The 22,214-nt window shown below is 48.9% G+C and overlaps 1 protein-coding gene across 4 annotated transcripts in view; it reads left to right on the top strand.

The window, feature by feature from the left end:
• The window catches only part of UEVLD (UEV and lactate/malate dehyrogenase domains), a 367,733-nt gene that overhangs the window by 179,099 nt on the left and 166,420 nt on the right, over positions 1 to 22,214 (top strand). For all 4 annotated transcript variants that reach the window (XM_085648047.1, XM_085648046.1, XM_085648048.1 and 1 more), the window contains exon 4: positions 7,987 to 8,150. In XM_085648047.1, coding sequence (XP_085504173.1) covers positions 7,987 to 8,150 — 164 coding nt within the window. The remainder of the gene's footprint in view (positions 1 to 7,986; positions 8,151 to 22,214) is intronic.

Genomic DNA, 22,214 nt, shown 5'->3' with positions numbered 1-22,214 from the left:
GTACTTTCCCGTTCAGAGCACAGAAGCCCCTGCTGAGAAGAACCGTTACTGTCCTATTCAGAGCCCTGCTGCGAAGAACCGGTACTGTCCTATTCCGAGCACAGGAGCCCTTCTGACAAGAACCGGTACTGTCCTATTTAAAGCTCTGATCGGATGAACTGACACTGTCCCATTCAGAGCATGACTCCGCCGAAGCGCTTTCGGAAGAATAGCTATTTAATATTGAACGGCGTGCAAGTGTAGAATAAGTAATGTTCCGGCTAATGCCGCACATTGGGAAACATTAATCTTCATTCTCACCATGTTAAAGGGAGGCAGAGAGGCGAGGGCTTCAAGGTAGTGCAGTGTGCAGGCAGCAGATTAGCACCCGTGTAAAAAAAACGAACACGCACGTCCCCTGCCAGTATTGGATTTGATCAAAAGGCGCCGATGGAGCCCTCGATGTTGACATGTTGCCCACTTATCCCTGAATATCCTACAGATGTTTGCCACGCATCAGCTGAAACTGCGCGCCATGGTGGGGGGGAAGTGTTGCATTACATAGCGCCATAAGCCAGCTGCCTACAATGACTCTAACTTCGCACCGGCCACGGGCAGCAGTCACAAACCCTTCAGCAGTTCTCTACCTCCCCCCGCCTCCCCCTCCCACACACACACACCCTTTCGGACATGTACATCTCCATGTTATGCAACGACATCGCAGATATCGTTTCAAAGAACACCCATGGTTCATTTACACCAGAAATGCCATTCATGTCGTCAAGCTGCAACATGCAGTACACCCTGTACACTTCTGCTCAATTCTATCCTGCAAAAACCATCCCAGTAAACTATATTGTGTGAGGCAAATTCTATTCCCAGCAACTTAACACAATAATAATACTAATGTGACTGTCGTCAGCAAACGACAGTCTTCTCTTTTCTCAAACTCGTTCAACAATCAAAGACTTGTTTTGTCCTGTTTGGGTCTCTCACTGTGATATAGCCATAGCCATGTTTGGAGGGTGATGGCTCGCAGGAGGTTGTTAATACCAAAAAAGTAAAAGCTAGTACTTGTTTAAATGGAATTCTGAGCAATGTTTAGAGGCTTGTTCAGCTCTATGGTGTTAAGCCCACCTCTGTTATCACAACTTCCGGTGCTCACGCACTACAATGGAATTGCACCTTTAGGTTGCTCCAGGTAATGTGTTAAGTAAGAGGGTTTTGCTCTGGCACAGTAATGGTTCAGGCACTGGACCAGGGCACCAAACTGATAATAGTAGTGATTATTTACAGTGTATGGTAGGCCGCAAGAACACCTGAGCTCTATGCAGAAAATAGGTAACATGTCTGCTGCCCAAACGAAGAATAGAAACACACAACAGAGCAAAATCGTTTACATTCAGGCGTTGCAGTACATATATTTTATTTATATTTCAAAAATTAAAACAAAAACAAAATTGTCATTTACAATGTCAGTTGCTCAAAATAATGTAATTGTGAGACCTATTGCATTGTAAATGCTTGTTCTGATAAAGCTACAAAGGTTTTCAACAAAATAAAATATTTTGGACCTATTTATGACAAACTTGTGTATTTTGACAGGAGATGTTTCTGTCAAAATTAAGCTGATCAACATTACTCTAAGCGCCTAAAATGAATATAAAATCCCTGCTGAGGGCCTTAAAATCAAATTTTAGTGAGACATGTAAAAAGGAGGATGAGCAGAAAGGCGGTTTCAAAAGCGGAGGGGACATGGCAGTGTTAGGAGGTCCTCCCCATATGGAAGTGAGGAAAAACATCACCTGTGGGGAATTAGCTAGACAAAGGCTTGTTTCATCTCAGTTTACTTTCGCTCATAATTGCTAAACCCAAAATAGACAGTTAGCTTCTTTTCCGCTTCTGCCAGGTGCTTCAGACCGTTTAATTTATAAAAGCATTTATCATCTTTTTTTTCCGTTCATTTTTCTCGATCTTCTCATTTGAGCTCCCTTTTCCTGAATCCTCAACATGGATATTAACCAATTAAATGAAAGAGGTACCTACATCACCTGCCCATGTGTAATAGGGCCTTGCATAAAGGCTTCTTAAAGTGACCTTTGTAGAAATCCCTCTCCACTATTGTCTTGCAAAGTATTTTTTTTTGTTGAAACATTTTTATTGTTTTCCAAATCAACAATCCAACGTTCTGTCCAACTTCCCCATCCCCCCCCAGGAGTACTGTTCATTACTCAGCGATTCCCCATGTCCAAGAGAAGTACCGTCCCTCCCAACCCCAACTCGTTCCCTCCCCACCCCCATGTCAGTGCGCCCCCATCTCCTACCTCTCCCCCGATGTGCCCCCCCTTCCAAGTAAATTATGTACGGGTGCTCAACCCCTCCCTGAGCAAGCAGACCTTCCCTCTTGTCCAGGCCTCTTGTATGTGTCCAGGGACCGCCTCCATTCCCATCTCACTCCCCAGTCCCCCCCGCCTCTTGCCTATCCGACGTGCTCCCTCCTTCCCCTACCTCAGATATCAGCCCCTGGAGTTCCACCACCAACGCTTCCCATGCCCTGGCCGTCGCTAGTGCTTTCTCATCGTCTCTCCGAAAAGCCAACTGCACCCGGAGCGTACCCTCCGCCCCCGCCCATCTCACTAACGCTGCCCTCCACCGCAAAAAGCTAGGCCCCCCCCCCGGGACTTCCAGTGCATGGTCAATTCTCTCTTGGCCATTATCAACCCCAAATCATAGAACTTGCTAGTGACCTTTGTGCGACGGGTGTGGGGAAACCAAAGCAACAAGCAAGCCCCCATCTCCGGGGCAATAGAGCGGTCCGTCACCTGATTCAAGCAGTCCACTACCTCAGCCCAATAGTCACCCAACTGTGAACAGGCCCAAAACATGTGGCGAAAATCCGCCCCCTCTCCCCCACACCGCGGACACGGAGAGTGTGCCCCTCCGAAATATTGCAAGACCTTGGCCGGCGTCAGATACGCCCTATGTAACGTGAAAAACTGAACTAACTGAAACCGTGCGTTCCTCGTTCCCTTCCAGGCCCTCCGCACCAGCGTGGACCACGTGGTCTCAGGGATCGCTTTCCCGAGGTCCGCTTCCCACTTTTCCCTCAGGGCGGCCAGAGGGTGCAAGCCCTCCGTCGACAATCGCGGATATAGGCAAGTAATGGCCTTGGTCGTTCCCGCCGCCATCACTACATATTGACAACCCGCTGCGGTCGGCGGTTCCGACAGCCCCATATTCCAATGTTTCTGGAGGCTCACCACCAGGGCCGCATGAAGCAGGTAGTCCCCCCGCGGGAGCCCGTAGGCGTCCTGCAAGTCCTGGAAGGGCAACAGCACACCTTCACGGAATAGGTCCCCTACCATCTGCACTCCCAGCTCCTCCCAATTCGCTAGCCCGGACCAATCACCCCCATGCGGGAGCGCCGTACACATCCCTGGGGGTTCACCGGGGCGTACGGGCGGACTATGGCTGCCCTCCTCTGACACCTATTCCAGCACTGCCGGAGGGTACGCTCCTCCAGGGTCAGCTGAGTCAGGTCTAGTCGTTGCTGGAGCACTATAAAGGCCAGCACATGCCGTGGGATCACCCTGTCCTGCGGGCTCTCCGGGCCTCTGTACTCCCGGGCCACCGCCTGCGTGAGCCACTGAAGCTGGGCCGCCAAATAGTACCATTCAAAATCGGGGGCTGCCAGGCCCCCCTCCGCTCTTGGCCGCCACAACGTGGTCAGCGCCACCCGCCGCCTTCCCGGACCCCAAATGAAGCCCGTCGAAAGTGCTCGTAGCCGTGCGAAATACGACGCCGGGATCCATATAGGAAGTGTGCGGAAAAAATAAAGGAGGCGTGGCAACGCCACCATTTTCAGCAACGCCACCCTCCCGGCACACAAGAGCGGGAGTGTGCTCCAAAACCCCATACTACCCCGCAAACCACGAAGGGCCCTGCCAACATTCCCCTCCAACAAATCGGCCTGGGTATGATAAATGTTAACCCCCAGGTAACGCAAACAGCTTCCTTCCCACCGGATCCGACCCCCCGCATGCGGTGTCCTGCCGCCCTGTGACAACGGGAATAAACATGTCTTACCCCAATTGACCTTCAGCCCGGACAGGCGACCGAACTCCTCCAACAGGGCGACCGCTCCGCCTAACGCGTCCGTCGCGTCCCTCAAAAACATCAGCAGGTCGTCTGCATACAGGGATATATAATGGGCGTCCCCCCTCAGGGAGACTCCGGTATAGGCACATCCCCGTCGGGCGTGAGCCGCCAGTGGCTCAACAGCCAGAGCGAACAACAAGGGGGAAAGGGAGCAGCCCTGCCTCGTCCCCCTCCGCACGCGTTAGGGGGCCGATATAGTAGCCCCCGTCTTCACCCGGGCCGTGGCACCGCTATATAGCAAGGTGGTCCAACGTACAAAGTCCTCCCCCAAGCCAAACTCCCGCAGCACTTGGTACAAATATGGCCATTCCACACTATCAAAGGCCTTTTCTATGTCGACCGACAGAGTGCAGGCCTCTGGCTATTCATCCCGGTCCAGCTCCATCACCCGCAGCAGCCGCCGAATAGAGGTGGCCGTGCTACGCCGAGGAATAAAGCCCGCCTGATCCGGGTGAACCAAGGCGGTCATATGGGTCAGGAGGCGCGACGCCAATATTCTGCTCAGAATTTTGTAGTCCACCGTCCGCATAGAGAGCGGGCGGTATGCTGTACGCGCACCTGCCTCCCCACCGGGTTTCAGCAAGGGTATCACGATCGCCTCCCGAGCGGAGGCGGGCAACTGCCCCAGTCTCCATGCCTCGCTATACAGGACCTGCAGCTGCTGTGCCAGCAGATCCGGGTAGGCCGCATAAAACTCGACTGGAAAACCATCCGCCCCCGGGGTCTTTCGACGGGCCATGTGCCTAATTGCCACTCGAATCTCACTCAGCGATATAGCGCTCCCCAGGTCTTTCCCGGTCTCCGGGTCCAGTCGAGGCAGTCGGGCCTCCAACAAAAAGTCAGCAAGGCCTTCAGGTTCCTGCTCCATAGTACTATCATACAACCCAGCATAATAACTGGCGAACCGCTTATTGATCCCCACCTGGGAATAGACCGGCAGCCCCCCTTCTTCTACCAGGGAGAGTATCGGGTCACCGCGCGCCGCCGGGTTCGCCAACCATGCCAGGAGGGATCCCACCTTATCCCTTTCCGCGTGCGCTCGCACAAGATAACTTTTATGGTCGTAACAACGAAGCTGCTCCATTCGGACCACCACGCTCTCCCGCGCCTCTACAACCACAGCCACCTCGCCGTCCCCTTCCTGATGTGTACGCTCCACCATCCGCAACTGAGCCTCCGCACCGTCCACCTCCTTTAACAAGCTCTTCCGCACCCCGGCCGTGGACGATATGCAAACCCCCCGGACAACCGCCTTAAACGCGTCCCATTCCGTCGCCCGGCTCGCCGCTGTCCCCGAATTATGCCCAAAGAACTGCTCTATGCAGTCACTAATCTCAGCCCGGAACACCGGGTCCTGCAGCAGCAAGGGGTTAAGGCGCCAAGTAGGAATCGCCTGCCTCTGCCTGGACCATTGCAGCATCCCCACGCAGGGGTTATGGTCCGAGATGGTCTTGGCTAAATATTCACTATGCCGCATCAAGGGCTGAACATCCGGTGAACATAATATGCTATCCAATCGGATGTGCAACTCGTGAGGGGCCGAGTAGAATGAATAATCCCTGTCTAGCGGGTGATGGGTACGCCATGTGTCCACCAAGCCCCAAGTATCCTGCCAGGCCCGTCTACTTTTGGCCACCCGACAAACCACCGACTGTGCAAGGGGCGGGTGGGACCTGTCCAGCTCAACATCCATCACTGAATTAAAATCCCCACCCAACACCACCGCCCCCGTCAAATACGCCGCCAGCTGACCCGACAGTCTGGAAAAGAACGCGGCCTGGTCTACATTAGGGGCATACACACTACACAAAGCCATATCCCTCCCGTCCAACCGCCCCTGCACTGCTACAAACCTGCCCTCCGGGTCTACTAACGTCATCAAAGGCTGGAAAGGGACCCCCGCCCTTACCCAAATCAGGGCACCTCGGGCAAACTTCGAGAAAGTTGTGTAGTACAATTGACCCCGCCAGCGCCTATGCAACGCCTTCCCCTCTTCTTTGTCTAAGTGGGTTTCTTGGAGGAAGGCTACCTGGACCCCTCTCCGCACTAAGTACGCATGGACTTTATATCTCTTCACCATAGAGGTGAGCCCCCTCACATTCCAAGTCATAAATCGCAATTCAGGTGGGGTCCCCATCCCATCTCTGAACCAACCACCCTTTTCGGGCCCTCCGAGGCACACTGACAAGCCCCATAAACCCCGCAACTACCCAACTCTCCGATCTCCCTCCCCTCCCCAGAACAGGTGCTAAACCACAGTTACCCATCCAAATACTACCCCAAACAGCAACCAAACTCTCTGGTAGCCACCAGAGTCTCACTATGTCCGTGAGGTTTGTCTTGCAAAGTATATACAGTTTAGGGTACTGCCTTGTTGATTCCCACATTCAAATGTCAGAAAGGCCAATTCCTCCAATTTCATTGCAAGTAGATTCAGCACAACCAATGAGTGTTGGCTTCCAATTCGAAATTCAAGAAGATTCATTTTTTTGCCTGTTGTGTGATGCTTTTCCCTCTCAATAGTCACTTTTAATGTGTTTGTTTATACCTGCTCTATTTGAAAATAGATCTTCTTTCGTGATTTGAATTTCTGTCAATTGTCTTGGACCAGCATTAGCCAAGATCTTTCCAACCAGCTTTCTTTATCCTTGGTGTACTTTTGTTTCCACTCCCCCCAGCATACTGCAAGAGGCAATGGGTCAGCACACTTCAGCCATTGTTTCCTTTCTCTGTGAGTGACTGAAGCACTGTGCCGTCAGCCACGCAGAAAGTAGTCCCCTTCAGTGGCATGGACCACTGGGCCATTATGTACTTTTTCTAAATATTACTTCTTATTTAGTTTTTTACTTTGTTAAACTTTGTCAGCACTTGGCAACTCCTCAAACACTGATTTAGAGCTCTTGCCGACACTTGCAATGTCCATCCCATATACACACTTCTATAGGTCTTCATGTTTTTTAAGGGGTTTTAATTGTATTTAGATTTGGCCTTCTACACTTGTGCATGTGTGTGAATGTGAACTGATGGCCTCCTTTGGTTTTCAGTCCATTAAAAAATGGCTACTGATGTGTGTGGCATGCATGCACATATGCATGCAAAGGTGGCCCTCTGTGAGTGCTTCTGTAAAACTTTATTCCAGAACCTATGTGCACAGAAGTGTGGCCATGATTCAATGGCTTTAATGCAGATCTACAAAATCATTCAAAAACAAATCAAGTGTGTAGACTGGTAATCCATGCCGGACATCTTGGCTTTGCCTCTGCGTGTTGGATACGTTTTTGTACAGATGGTCTGCTTTACTGCAGGCATAAAATCTGTGGTCGATATTCACTTTAATTAAACTTTACATTTAGTTGTGCATTCGGCCATGTGGCTCTTCTGTAAAATCAGGAATTTGTGGTAAATTGTCAGAGATTTAACAGTGATTCAATTTTGTCTCTCATTTTGCAACTTAATTTCCAATAATTTTGGGAATTGCACACTCACTCAGTGGGGATTCTCATATTTTATCTCTTTTTTTTCTGAAAGGCTGATAGAAAACAATACACACGCATCCCCTGTTGTAATTTGACCCTAAAAGTCTGAAAAAGAATAATTTTACACTTATAAAAACTTTTCCTCTTGATCATGCCCATTAGTTTTCTTTATTTATACATTGGCATGTCGAATATAAATGTATTTTATTTCTAGAATAATGAAGTGAGATAGCGTATACTTTCCAGTAAAGCGAGTGGTTCCAGAACGTTGATATTTAATCTATTAGTTCACTTTATATCTTTGGTTCTGTGTGCCATCAGTATGTGTTTGTCATTTTGTTCTTGATGGTGATGATCACATTTTTTCCAATAGGTAATTTATATAACATACCCGTTCGTCTATGGATTTTGGACTCTCATCCCTTCGCCCCTCCACTTTGTTTCCTCATGCCTACTGTCAGTATGGGAATCCGTGTTGGGAAGCATATTGACGCTGAAGGCCGGATTTATTTGCCTTACCTACAAAACTGGAGCCATGTAAGATTTTATCATGTTTCAAGAAGCTATTAGTATATTTAATTATGTCCTTTCTTCTCTTCTTCAATGTTTGTTTAAAAGGCACAATGGCTCATTTAATAGCAAAGACATGGATTTATTTGGATGGACATTCCTTGCTTTAATAACTCTTCAAAAGTCCAGCTGTAGTTTTGTCTAGCAACTGGTGCATATTTAGCTATTGAAATACTTCTGCCAACTATTTCCAGCCCTATACATTTTTCCTTGGCTTTATAAACCGTGAGCCCAGAGGTGTACAATATAGCTCTCTCTTGTATCCCTAATACTCCTCCTTTTTTTCCTGCATACCTCAACTCTTTTCAGTTTCTCATTTTTGCTGGCAGTCTGCTGGCAGTCTGATATGAGAAGTTGACATCATTGTTGACACAGTCTTCATTTCTGATCTTTCTGTTGCTTGGTAGCAGCATGCAAGGTTCATGATTCTTGTTTACACTTTCTAATCAGCATCTTTGACTAGTGGTGTAGGTGGATAATTTGATACACAGTCTTCTGCCTGGTAAAGTCTGTGACTCTTCAGTGACTGTTGATTTCTCAGGCAGCGAGATGCGTATGGTACGAGTAGCAGGCTGGATGGGGGAACATCTAGGAGCATATTTGCATGAAACACTCGGCGGAGATCATTAAGGTGCTCATTGCCCATCACCATAGGCAGCAACGCAGCAGATGTTTAAGCAGACGCTCTCCAGGTAAATGTGGCTTCATGCTGTGCTCAAAGTGTTCCAGCCTACACTGCACAACCCCACCTTCCCGCTCAGCTTTCCCTGCTCAGGCAAAGAGTATGCTTAAGATCGATTGAATATAGAAGAAATCAGCATTAGCCTCAGCCTATTATGGCTAAGCATGATGAAGAAAGATTGAAGTATCAAGAACCAAAGTAATACAGTGGGGTTTCTTGTCCTTTTACCTTCTTATCCAGATATATGGGCATGTTCTGCAACCAAATTGAATGCCATTCTTCAAATTCTTGTACCATTCTTCCAGTTAGTAGCACAGTACTTAATGACTCACACTAATAAGGCACTCCTTTCCTACCAGAGGATAGGACTACCCGGGAAGGCGACTTTCAACTGAGATTGAGAATGTGTCACTCCATTTGTCTTGAGACTGAGACAACTGTACATTCAGACCATTTATGAAGCGTCAGTCTGAAAAATGAACCATTTGTTGCCATCAGGTGCCACAAGAATGATGCTGTCCAGGACACTGTTAGCTTGCAATTTTTGCAGACAGTGGCTAGGGTGGATTTTCAAGCTCTATCTCGTGAATAAAATCCAAGGAGTCCAAGAAAAAGGGATCTTTTTAGGTCTCGTCTGAGCCAGTGCATGCGCTGCTCTGCGAGACATTTAGTAAGTGGGTTTTCAAAGTGCTACCACACGCTTTTGCTGGCCTAGCGCGCAGCCGGCAGCTTTCAGCGCCCGATCAGGCACCATCTGGCTTTCCTCTCACTTGCTGTCTGAACGCTCCTGCGCCCCTCCCCCGCCTCGTGTTAATTGGAAACATATGCTGCTTTCACTTTCGCCGCGGCGGGCGCTCTCGAGCGCACCACTTTTGAAGCCGGGCTTGTCTTGTTATAGTTAGTCGCGCGTGCACCCCTCGGTCTCTCCATTAACCCCTCCCCCCCACTTCTCTTCCCACTTTTGTCTCACTCCCGATGTCTCCCTCCTTGTTTCCCCATTTGACCCAGTGCAAAGGTCAGTGTGTGCTTCAGACCTCACACCACACTGCAAGGCCGCCTGCTTTGTCATGCAGATGTCAGAAGCTTCACCGCCCTTCCCCCCCCCCCCCCCCCCCCCCACCTTTGCTGTGTATTAAGGGCTCCCTTCACAGCTCTCCGTTCTCGAAAGCTGCGAGGCTGTTCAACAAGACCACCAACGACCAAGCCACCCACCCTTTCCTCCGCAGTATATGTGCCGATCACGCAATACGCCAGCTCCTGCGCATCCACAAGCAAAGAGTGCGTCACAGAATGCGTGGTCGGTTGTGCTTAAATCACCACACAGAAACACGTGCACACACCGCATTGCAAAGATCATTTCGAAACAAATGATACCAAAACCAGTTTCCGTCGTCTTCTCTCTTGCTTCCCTTCCTCTTCCACCCTATCCCATTGCCAGGGCTCCTGCCCAGCACCTGTCCATAGCAGTCTGTCTTGTCTCCTCTCTCTGTATGTTCCCTCTCTCTTTCTTGCCTCCTCTCTCTCTCTGTATGTTCCCTCTCCTTCTTTGTTGCCCCGTCTCTCTCTGTATGTTCTCTCTCTCTCTTGTTTGCCTCCTCTCTCCATCTTTCTCTGTTAGTTCCCTCTCAGTCTTTCTTCTTCCCTCCTCTCTCTCTCTCTCTCTGTTTGTCCCCTCTCCCTCTTCTTGCCTCCTCTCTATATGTTCCCTTTCCCTCTCAGCCTTTCTTCTTGCCTCCTCTCTCTCTCTTTCTATCTTGCCAATTGAGTAACATAACAGCATTAACACCGCTGTACATACCTCCTTTATTAAAAGCCTGGCAAAGCCTTCATCATTGCAGTAATCAGTCAACTATAAAATAGCCTTTGCAGAGCTAAAAACAAAATGCATTCCTCTCATAACTTCACGTATCGTCTGTCAGCTCTTGCTGTTTTCCCTCGGGTAGTCTTGCAGCTGGAGGCGTTGAATGCAGCCTCTACTCTACTTCAAAAAATGCATCAGTGCCCCATTTGAAAGAATTGGTGACCCTTTGCAGTGCAAAACAAGCAACCACCGTTTTGGAATACAAAAGGAGGTTGAGATGTGGAGCGTATGAGTGGTACAGCAAGCTACATCCAATCAGTGCAACCAAGCTGCATTGCTACAGACAATGAAAGCATGGCAAGATATACTCTAAAATTAGTGTTACTAGAACAATTTTCAGAGTGGGCATGCTCCCATCATAACATAGCATACATTTCTATTGATCATTGTCAGGTGTCTGCCTGTACTTTATCCAGTGTCTCATATTTAAACTGTGCTTATTGTTGGGCTGCTGGCCTTCATATGTCTGTAAATTATTAAGATATGCTGATTATGGGACAGGCCTGTGTTTGTTTTCATATTGTCTTACATGTATACCTGTTTAAGATGTGCTGATTGTGGAGCTCATTGGCGTATATTTTTTATTAGGGGCTCTTGTAATCTCCTAAAGATACACATTTGTAGTTCATAGCTTTAGAACCTCTTACTCTTGAGTGATGTGTGCATTACGTACCTTGTGCAGGACTACTCTGTAGTTCTCTGTATCACTGTAACTTTAGTATAGGCACACATTCGGCATCACGCTGCAAATGACTGCTGGACTGAACAAAGCCATCATTTGGACGTACTGTGGCACACATCCTCATGCTCATAGGCAATAGGTCTCGCCTTTGGGACCTTATAAGTGTTTGGCCATGCAATAGTTAATGTTGTTGCAGTAAGGATATTGTACTGCATAACTAAATACTTATAAGGTCCCAAAGGCGAGACCTATTGGCTATGCTAATGCTTGTTTCTTTTGAGTATTAGATTGTTCTTAATGACTTAGACCAGCGGTTCTTAACCTTTTGACATCGTGGACCACCACTGAATCACACTGGAACCGGGGAACCCCACTGAGTCACTATTGGAAGCTGGGCACTCCCCTCAAAACAATGTAAAAATACAAAACAAGTATAACCCAAACAAATGCTCAAATGTTAAATATTTAGTTTAAATTAAAATCGAATATAGAACAAGTTTTCACATTTTCTTTTTTTTTTTTTTGTTTTTTTTTTTTTTTGTGAAACCGTTTATTGCAGTTTGAAAAAGTTACAGGTATGGGCCTACAACCACTCGGCCGGCCGCTAGAGTGACAAAAGCGTATTGTATACATACAGTAAGAGTCTCTTGGCAGTGCAGCTTAGCAAAACAAGTTTTCACATTTTCAATGTTGCTTTTTTTGTTGCAAATACGTTATTCATTTTATTGTGTTCATTTTAATGTTATTTCAGTTTGTAACACAATCGTAGATTCCCATAGTAGGCTTCACGGACCCCAGGTTAAGAACCACCAGCTAGACGTCTTTTGTTGGGTTGGATACCGTGATTAACCACCAAATATCCTAAGTTGTCAACTAACGTACCTGCAAGGCTTACAGGCTTTGGGTGAGACTGCTATTGCTAAGGGTGGAACTAAGAGTGATTAAGTCCTGTAGCTACCTGCTTAGCATTACTGTTGATGGTTATGTCATGGAGATAGACACCAATGTACTCTATCATGTTGTCATATTAGGGATTTGACTAGGTTCAACCAATTTTTTTAGATGGGTTACGTGGACTACTTTCTGGTCAGGTCAAGCTTATGAAATTTGTTTCCTATAAGAACTTCAGTTTTTTTTTTAATAACAGATTTTGAGGTTTTTAGCAGTACAGCACGGCCTGAAAGGCCCATTCACAAATATCAAGGTATAGTACATTACTGAGCAGTACCCATCTTTCAATACTTCAACAAAGGAATAGGAGAAACAAAGAAAAACCCTGCAGCATTGGAATGGCAGGGTCTACAAACTAAGAGTATGTCTGTGGCCATATGAGTGTATTTCCTGCTCGATGAGGGATTCTGGGGGTCTTGTGGGAGGCAGGCCTATGACCCTGTAGTCAGCACATCGCTTCCAATTTTTTTAATGTTTCTGTGGGCAACCCGGCGCCTGGAATACTACTGATTCCATCCCCATGCACTTGTTAATGGCGCGTTTCCACCCACTGAGGGTGGAGAGGTCCCCTTCCAGTGTTGGGCTACTCTCTCTTGCCAACGTGAGCCCCAGGAATAAGAGGTATTGTTTGTATCTGTTACCCCCAATCCCATGGGTACTATGCAAGAGGAATAGCTTGGTTCAAATGGGAGCCGCCAGGACATTACTTGTTCTAGACAAGAGGTTACCCTGCACAAATAGGGCTGGAGTGCCCCGCAACTTCATACTGTATGGTGGAAGGCTCCTTCCTCCTTGGCACAGCTGAGACGCGTAGGGCACGATATCACGCCAATAGGCCAGAGACGAGACCTCGTAAAAAACGCCCAGTGTAGGTATTTAAACTGGATCAGACAGTACCGTGTTGCAATGGTAGCACCACAGTAGTTCGCCAGGGCCTCCGTCCAATCGTCGTCAGTGGGATCCACAATGTCGCCCTCCCATGCCACCTGCAGCGCACACAATGTGGTTCGACTATGTGTGACTAGCATTTGGTAAATTTGCCTGGTCTTATGGGTGCCCAAATCTCCCATCAACAGTTGCCGCTCAAATGGGTGGAATTCGGGAGGTCTGTCAGGGACCGAATAAATGGTGTCAGTGCATTTCTGAGTTGTAAGTACCTATAGAGCTGGCTGTGATGGAGTTGATATTCTGCCTGCAACTGTTGAAAGGACTTGAGCACCGTCCCTTTCATAATGTCCCCTAATGCGGATATCCCAATAAAGTCTCATGCCCAGAACCCAGACAGTGCAACGACATGTCGAAGGTAGGTTCCCTGCCGTAATGGGGTTGCCTGTGTCAGCTGTCCCTCCCATCCCATCCTCCTGACTGTGTGTTGACATAATTAAATGCAAACAAAATTAAGAGGGAGAAAGGAGGTTAAGGTTAGGTTCACCCTCCTAAATATATGTAATATAACACAAATCTGTGAATGACGGATCGCTGAACCTAACCTGGGGAGGGGCGGTTTCAGCAAATGCGCGAAACACACCCCTGTACTGAGAAAAGAAGAATCCTTTTCTTGAGTCCCCTCACTCACCCAGGGTTTCCCCTTGGTGACATGCTTCATCATTGGGGCCATCCCAAGCAGCTACTGTTTGGGGCGTGCTGCGACTTGCGAAATTACGTAGGAGCACTTGCATGTGAAAAATGTGTAGTGCAGTGTTGGGGGGAGTGGTGTAAAGAGACGTTAAAAATACCTAGCTAGTGAGCTAATGTTCTATTCTTGCTCCTAGTTGGTATAGATCAAAAGGGGTTAATATTAGGAGAAAAAGTAATTGTTATGTGATTACTGTCCCTCATATGTTGTCGACATGTTTCGAGGTGTCCCCTAAACCTCTTCAGGACCGCATGATGACCAGCCTCATGCGTACCACTCCGTGAAAAAACCTATAATAAGGAAAAAAACTATAATAAAGACAAAAATATGTAAAAATGCACACCTAATGTATGGAAAAAAGGAGTTAATATTAGGAGAAAAAGTCATTATGTGATTACTGTACCTAATATTTTGTCGACATGTTTCGAGTTGTCCCCTAAACCTCTTCTTCAGGACCACATGAGGACCATCCTCATGCGTACCACTCCGTGAAAAAACCTAAAATAAGGAAAACAAGCATTGGCATAGCCAATACGTCTCGCCTTAGGGACCTTATAAGTGTTTAGCCATGCACCTTTAAAGTAATTTCTGCTTAAGCACTGATTTACAACTTGTCTTTTCAACAGCACGCGGGAGCAAAGGCATAGAGAAGCCTTTAGCAAAAACAACACCTTTTTAAAATATCCAATGGCATGTAATGTTATTCAGAAATGAAATCTTTGGCTATGAAAATAAACATGTTATAATTATGAATTTGATGTTTGCCCTCGTGAACTGTTGGACACTCATTACGCATAAAAAGTGAAGGGATTACTAGGTCTTGTTTACATTGTTAATTACCATCCATGGAGAGGGTAGCGTTCATTGTGAACCGAAACAGCAGGCCCAAGGCATCAGATCAATGAAGGGGAAAAGTTCAACTAAAGAACATGATCAACTCCATAAACGCATGTGTTGTCATTGCTTGCACGAAGTTGAGAGCATGCATGACTAACACAATAATGAATATTCTGCCTTTCCCAAGATACAACAGAAGTTTCTTTTCCAAGGTCTGTTGTTGGCGCAGCAAAGTCATTTGTGCCATAGCACTGATTAACAACTCACCTTTACAACCCAACGCAGGAAGGAAGATAAAACTAGAGATAAAATGCACACCTGTTGAGCCAGTGCCGTTTTTATGCACTCCCAGGCCATGTGCACAGAGAGGCTGCATGCAGCGCTATGTTTTTGTTATAAGCTGCAAGCGGGTGTGACTCTGTACTGCAGTGAACATACTATCAGTCTGCTGCGCAGAGCGCCTACTTCACCCATTGAGGCGCGGGCTCCATGCTTAATTAATATTGATAATGGCAGGAATGGTCTGTGCGCCTCAGTGCACACAGCAGCAAGTTCTGTGACTTCCGTCTGCAAAGGACAGCAGCGCTCCACCTCTGTGGTAAAGTTTCTCTGTTTAATATGGTAGGCGAGGAACAATTGGTTAAGTAAAGTTAGGGGAGTTTGTGCCATGCACTCTCCCCGTGCCTAAAAATGAATCCGCCATCTGTACTGCAACCAGTGTTCGCGGAACGCTAGAAAATCGCTCACTCTCCCCGTGCCTAAAAATGAATGCGTCCGTCTGTAATGCTACCAGTGCACCTCACTCCATACGAACCAGTGCTCACGGAAAGCTAAGCAAATTGCTCTCTCCCCGAGTGTGACAGACGTGTGATGAGGTTTCCACAGTGGTAGACACCGCGTAATGAGCAGTTGAGAAAGCTTGGCATGTGACGGCAAGTGGTCCACGAAGACAGATGACAGATGGGATGCATAGCGGAAGGGTGTGGGGTATACAGTGGTGCAGTACAGTTGGGTGGGAGTAATCTGCAATTACCAACCTACCTTTGTACCATCACAGCCCCACACCTTGGGTGACCACCTAACTCACTCCATGTTCATCACAGACCCTGTGTGTCTGGTGCAGGCCTTTTACTTCCAGTTCATTGCTACATGAAGTATTGATGTTGAGAAATCAATGGAATTAAAACCAAGCCTACAACACCCAGAATGTATCAAGGAGTCCCTGGAAAGCCCAGTCCGGGGAAAACCGCGTTAATGAGTACATGGAGCGAGACGACCACCCTAAACTACGCATACAGCTCCTCGACCCCAGGAGCGCCCCTTAAAGGCACTGCATGTAATCATTTCCAGCTGCTAGAGACATTTCTACTCCCACGGGTAACGTTGTCCCTGTTCCGTTAACCCCACTGCAAGTCCCACCCCCTGCCTCACAACACACAGGCCGCCCGCCTCCAAACCACAGACACCAGGTACTCTCCTTTTATCTCTGCTAATAGTAGGAGCTGGAGCCAGGGGTGCCCAGGCACCCTCCTGCTTAGGGTTTTTGGGCGCTGCAATCACTGGTTACTATTTGAGGTGTAAAAATCAGCACATCTCAGCCCACAGTATGAGCACAGTGCCAGCAGCTGTAATGTATGGCGTTGAGGGGGGGGAGCCTAGGACATGATGTGCCGTCTTGGGTTCTTTATAGGGCCCACTCGCGATAATGGGGTGAGGGGTTTTTGGGTAAATAGAAGCCTCCATGGTGGACATTAAGGGTGGAAGTGATGCGTGAAGATGGGTTAAAGGAGGCGGGGCGTGGATGCAGGCAGTGGGGAAGAGGGTGGACCCCTTAGTGGTGGGGGGCAGTGTTGGGTCTTTGTTCAGATAAAGGTTAATGATGATAATGGAGGCTCCCGTCGGGGGGGCGGATATTCCTCGCTAAGGCAACTGCAGCCCCATCAAGGCCTGCCGATCCCACCGGCCTGATGTATCTGACTCTTCGTGAAATCCGAGGCCCGATCGGAGTAATCCACTGGTTTCCCCGGGAGATCCAAGGGTGTGGGAGGGTCCAAGGGTACAGAAAGATACAGCGGTCCGGGGCGCCTGGAGGGTCCACGGGGGTCGACACCCGGGGTCCGAACCGAGATCCTTGGGACTGAACCGATTCGCCGGGCCCCGGTATCTGCACCAGAACCGGGGACGAAGCGCTGGGTTTCCAATCCGAGAAAAAACGGAGAGTGGAGAAAAGAGGGGAAGGAGGGAGTGGAGGAGGCGAGAAAGAGGAGAGAAGGCAGCAGGGGGAGGGAAGAGAGGAGGGGGCGAGAGAGGAAAACGAGAGGAAAATGGACATGTAAAGGAGGGGACAGGGGGTGGGGTTACGAAAGGGTGGTGGAGGGAAAGGGTCAGAGAGAAAGGAAGAGTCAAATAACAATGGGAGGAAGAAGTGAAGGGGAAAAATCGGCGGAGTGGACAGACGAGTCGCTATGTTTTGTAGCTCACGGTGGGGAACGGAGCGCTGCTTCGAGGCTCAGTACATGTATGGCGTTTACCTTGCGGGAGCGATCGCGATAATTGCAAACAGATGGCGCCGCTGCTCGCTCCCGCAAGGTAAACGCCATACATGCACGAGTACTAATAGGAAACAGTGCAAACATGCATGAGTTTCAACAAAAGCCCGGAGTGATTCCAAGATGTCACTCCAAAGCAGCACTTGCGTGCTGCGTAGCCGAAACCTAAAAAACTATAATAAAGACAAAAAAATGTAATATATGCACACCTAATGTGTGGGCATCAAGCAAAATACATACGTTTTCCAAATTAGACTCGTAGTATCTGGTCAGGGAATAAAACAGAATGCCAACTAGTACATACTGCCTGCCCACCTCTCACGTGGGCAGGTGACTACCATATGCAGTTTGTGGATCAATGTACTCCTCTAGAGATTTTTATCCATACCAACTAGGAGCAAGAATAAAATATTAACTCACTAGCAAGATATTCTTAACGTCACTTTACACCACTCCCCCAACACTGCACAACACATTTTTCACATGTAAGTGCTCCTACGTAATTTTGCAAGTTGCAGCATGCCCCAAACAGTGGCTGCTTGGTATGGCCCCAATGATGAAGCATGTCACCTAGGGGAAACTGAGTGAGGTGACTCAAGAAAACGATTCTTCTTTTCTCAGTACAGAGACATAATTGAATAACCACTTTAGTCGCTTGGGGAAGGTGCTCTGTATTTACCCGACTACAGAGAAGGTCTAAAAAAAGTTTGACCGCCCATCGCCTTCCTCTCAACCGCAATTGCTGGGCCGGTCTGCGCACTGTACCACCATTTGTTTATGTTGAGCAGGTGTGAAGCAGAGTAATAGACATATATTTCAGCTGCCGCGATTCCTCCACAATAAGTGGACTGTGTGCCGGTCCAAAGAGCGACGATGACTGCCCCACCCCCCCACAAGAAGTGATTAAGGATCACATTGATCTGTTGAAACCATTGACTGTGGGATAGCGTATGAGAAGTTCTGGAGCTAGTACAGCAGCCGCAGGAAGGATACCATTTTGAAAATGGTAGACCGTCCGATTAAGGATAGAGGTAGGGGAGACCATGCCCTTGCTCTCTCTGACGTGCTAGTAGGGGGTTGATAAGGTGAAATGTATACGCCCAAGTATTGGAACTCCCCTTGGCATGGGTCAGATGAGTCACCCACATGCCTCTACCCTGGTCGCCACAAACCTGGAATAGCACAGATTTCAACAGGTTAGTGCATAATCAAGAAGTTCCCCAAAACACAAATTATTTGCATGATTCTCGGGCCAGTGAACGCTGGGTCTGTGAGAAAGAATAAGGCATAATCTGGGTATAGTACAATCCTGTTGGATGTCTCGGTGGACCACTTGAACCAGTGCACCAAGTGTCCCGCCTCACCCATGTGGCAAGAGGCTTGATTGCTAGTGCAAATAATAGTGGGGATAGTGGTCACCCCTGCCTTAAACCTATGTGAATTGGAAATTAATCTGATTGCGCCCAGCCACGTGTACTGGTGGAGAGGTCCGTGTAGAGGAAGCAAATATATTACAGGAACCTCGGACCAAAGTTAAGAGCTTGCAGGAGAAGAAATAAATCCCAACTAAGTGAATTAAATGCTTTGTCGATATTGCTAATAAAAGGGCTGCGGTCGACCAAGCTCCCAAAAAGGGCTGCGTGTCGACCAAGCTCCGGCACCTTTGCAAGGACATTGTGGACACACCTTATATTGTGGTGAGTGGATCTATGGGGCAGAAGCCAGCCTGATCAGGATGAACAAGGTCGTGGATATGTGGGAGGAGAAGAGTTTAGCTTCAAAATTCAGTAGGGAGATATGGCAGCATGAGAAAGTTTCCTGGGGGGGGCGGGCGGGAGAGAGAGGGGCTTGTGGAACACCACAATTTCTGCATGTCGCCAGTCTGGTGGCAGGATCCGTTGCTCAAGGTCTTCCTGGAGTGCTCTTAGCAGGTGTGGGCCTAGTTGGGGCATATGGGATCTTAGGAATTCGCTCAGGAATCCGTTGAGTTCCTGTGCTCACCTGGGGTGCAGGCCCAATGGGGCGTTGGTGAGTTCTTCCACCATAATTTGTGTGTGGAGTTGTTCTTGTATGTGATCGGGGACCGATTTTGGGGGTATGTCCCTCAGGAATCCTCTAATTTGATCCTGGGATAGGGATTCCTGTTTTGCATATAAGCTTGAATAGTAAGTTGCGAATGCCTGACTACTGAGCGCAGAATGGTACACAGACTCACGTCCGCGTCTTGCAACACTGGTACTGGGGTTGGTGACTGTGCCACTTGACATAAACGGTGTAGCATCCTGCTCTACTTATCGCCCACTGATATATTCTGGATTGGGACGCTTGCCACGTCTGTTGGGCCTCCTTCGTGAGCCGCTGGTGTAATTGCTGTTGGGTGAGGAGAAGACGGCGCTTAGCCAAATCGCCCCCACTCTCTCTCAGTTCGGCCACAAGGGCACGTTGACTGGTCTCCAAAACCACAGCTTGTGTAAGATGGCGACGTATCTCCCGAGCGCCATAGCGGCGGTCAACCCCCGCAAAGTGGATTTTAGGGCTTCCCACAATATCATGCCCGATGGGGTAGTATTTACGATGGAAACTAGGTATTTCGTGACGGCCTGATGAAGTATGGTCTGGTAGGCAGTATCTCTCAGTAGCTAGGGTGACATTTGCTGCCAAAATGGAGACCCCTGGGGACCTCTCTGCAGTCTGGGCATCACTGGGAGGTGATCAAACAGCCCCTGTGGCAGGATGGAAACTGCTGTGACCCTATGAATCTGGAAATGCGTGAGGAATAGGTAATCCAGCCTAGAAAGAGACCCATGAACTACTGAGAAGAAAGCATATCCGGGTTCTGCTAGGTGGTGGGCTCTCGACGCATCTGACCACCCGAGGCAGGAAGCCAGAAAGTTTAATTTAGACTCTCCTGTGTAATGGCCAGGGCCCTCCGTGCGCCACCTCTCAACAGCCATCCTGGAGTCCCCGCCCCCCCCCCTCAAATTAGCAAGACCCAGTCCACTAAGGTTTACCCCAGGGGAAGGGGGGCGTAAACGCTACCTAGTGTCAGCGATTTCCCCACGTAGTATACCCGCCATGAGGGTGTAACCCCCCCCCCCCCGGTCTGTCCATACCTTGAGGAATCTTATCTGTGCCTAAACTATAGTGAACGTTTAAAAACTGAAAGCAATGCCCCTACCCCCCCCCCCTCCCACCACCCCAATACCTCAGCAAACATAAGGTATCTGTTGCGGTTGGGGTGCCCCCTGAACCCCGATGGGAGTCCGGGAGAGCCCCCCATCAATGGTTCCCCAACTTCCCAATACCCTCAACCATAGTTTTTTAGGGTATGCAGGTGAAACTCTGGGACAACCAAGCCTGGTGGCCTTCCGAGAGCGGCCCAAATGGGAAGCATCCGAAGGCAACTAGTCCAGGATCCTGTGGCCCATTCGGAGAGACTCCACCGTGCTAATCATGAGTCTTGGCCTTGTGTCTCTGAACACCAATTGGAACAAGGTCTATGTCTCCGTTTTGACGTGGGTTTCTTTGGACGGTTCCGCCTGTTACCCTGAAAGGAACCAGACTCCAGTGGCGGCGGTGTATGCGGCTTGAGTTGAATGGTCTCATCGTCCCAGGCAAAGATCGCCTGCAGGGTATCTAAGAACAGGGATTATGACTTGTAAATTACTATGCCGGATACAGCAGCATATATTGAATGTTAAGTTCCTGGAGTCTGCGCTTGGCGGCCACAAATGATTGGTGCTGTTGCTGGACGAGCCGGGTATAATCGTGGAAAATCATGATGGTCTGGGAGTTGTAGATAAGCATGTCTCTGTGGCCCCTGGAATATTGGAGGATGACATCTCTATCCATGTAGTTAAACAATTTGGCGATGACTGGACTGGGCCTCGCCCCAGGAGGGGGGTTTCCCCTTGAGGGCCCAATGGGCTTGCTCCACAACAAAACCAGGGGAGAGCAAGTCCTCTGGTTGGAGAGATCGCAGCCACTGTGTTAGGAACCCCTCCATCAAGGTACCTTCGCATCCCTCTGGGAATCCCACAAGGCCTAGATTATTTCACCTTGCCTGGCCTTCTGCATCTTCTACCTGTACAGTCAGATCCTGCGTCACTACTGTGAGTTTGTTGACATTCTGTTGGAGCGACGTTAGTGTGTCCTCCACGGATGACACTCTTGCCTCGGCGATGCCGTCCACTGCCTATCTAAGATCCTGTCTGAGGAATGACACCTCCGGTCCGACCCAACCAATATTTGTGTCTAGCACGTCGCGTGATTGTGTGATTGCAGCGAGCAGAGCGGCATTGTCCGCAAGAGGGCCTCCATCATCGGCACCACTCGAAGCCCTGCGATGGTGGTGGTGTACTGGTCTAGGGTGCTCTGCTTCGTGGGGGGGCAGAGGATTTGTCTTTGATCATATTGATGCGTAGGGGGCCACATAGGTTAGGTATCGCCTCTGCCCAATATATAAGCGTAACTTTCCTGCCTCAGTTGCTGGATACTCTGCCTGCTCCTCAGCGAGGGTCAGGGCCGGTCCCAGTGAGTCGGGCCTCATGAAATCAGTCTGCCCTGGGCCTCAAGCCACACTGGGCCTAGCTCGGCCGCCTCGCCGCCTAGGAACTACCTGCAGAGCGGACCCCTTGAGGGAATCGCGCCCGCTGGACCCCTAGCTCACAGTGCCCCACCCCAGTCACCTCCACACAGTCATGCCGTCTGGGCCTCACTCCAGCCTCTGCATTGTATGTATGGGGCTGGGGTGCCCCCCCCTCTCGACCAGCCCAGACTCCAACCCCGCACCGAACGGCTCCGACCAGTTCTGCAGTGAGAAGACTGGGGGGA

The sequence above is a fragment of the Triturus cristatus genome, chromosome 3_2 (genome assembly GCF_964204655.1).
Source record: "Triturus cristatus chromosome 3_2, aTriCri1.1, whole genome shotgun sequence".
NCBI lineage: Eukaryota > Metazoa > Chordata > Amphibia > Caudata > Salamandridae > Triturus > Triturus cristatus.
This window is presented reverse-complemented; position numbering and strand designations above follow the sequence as displayed.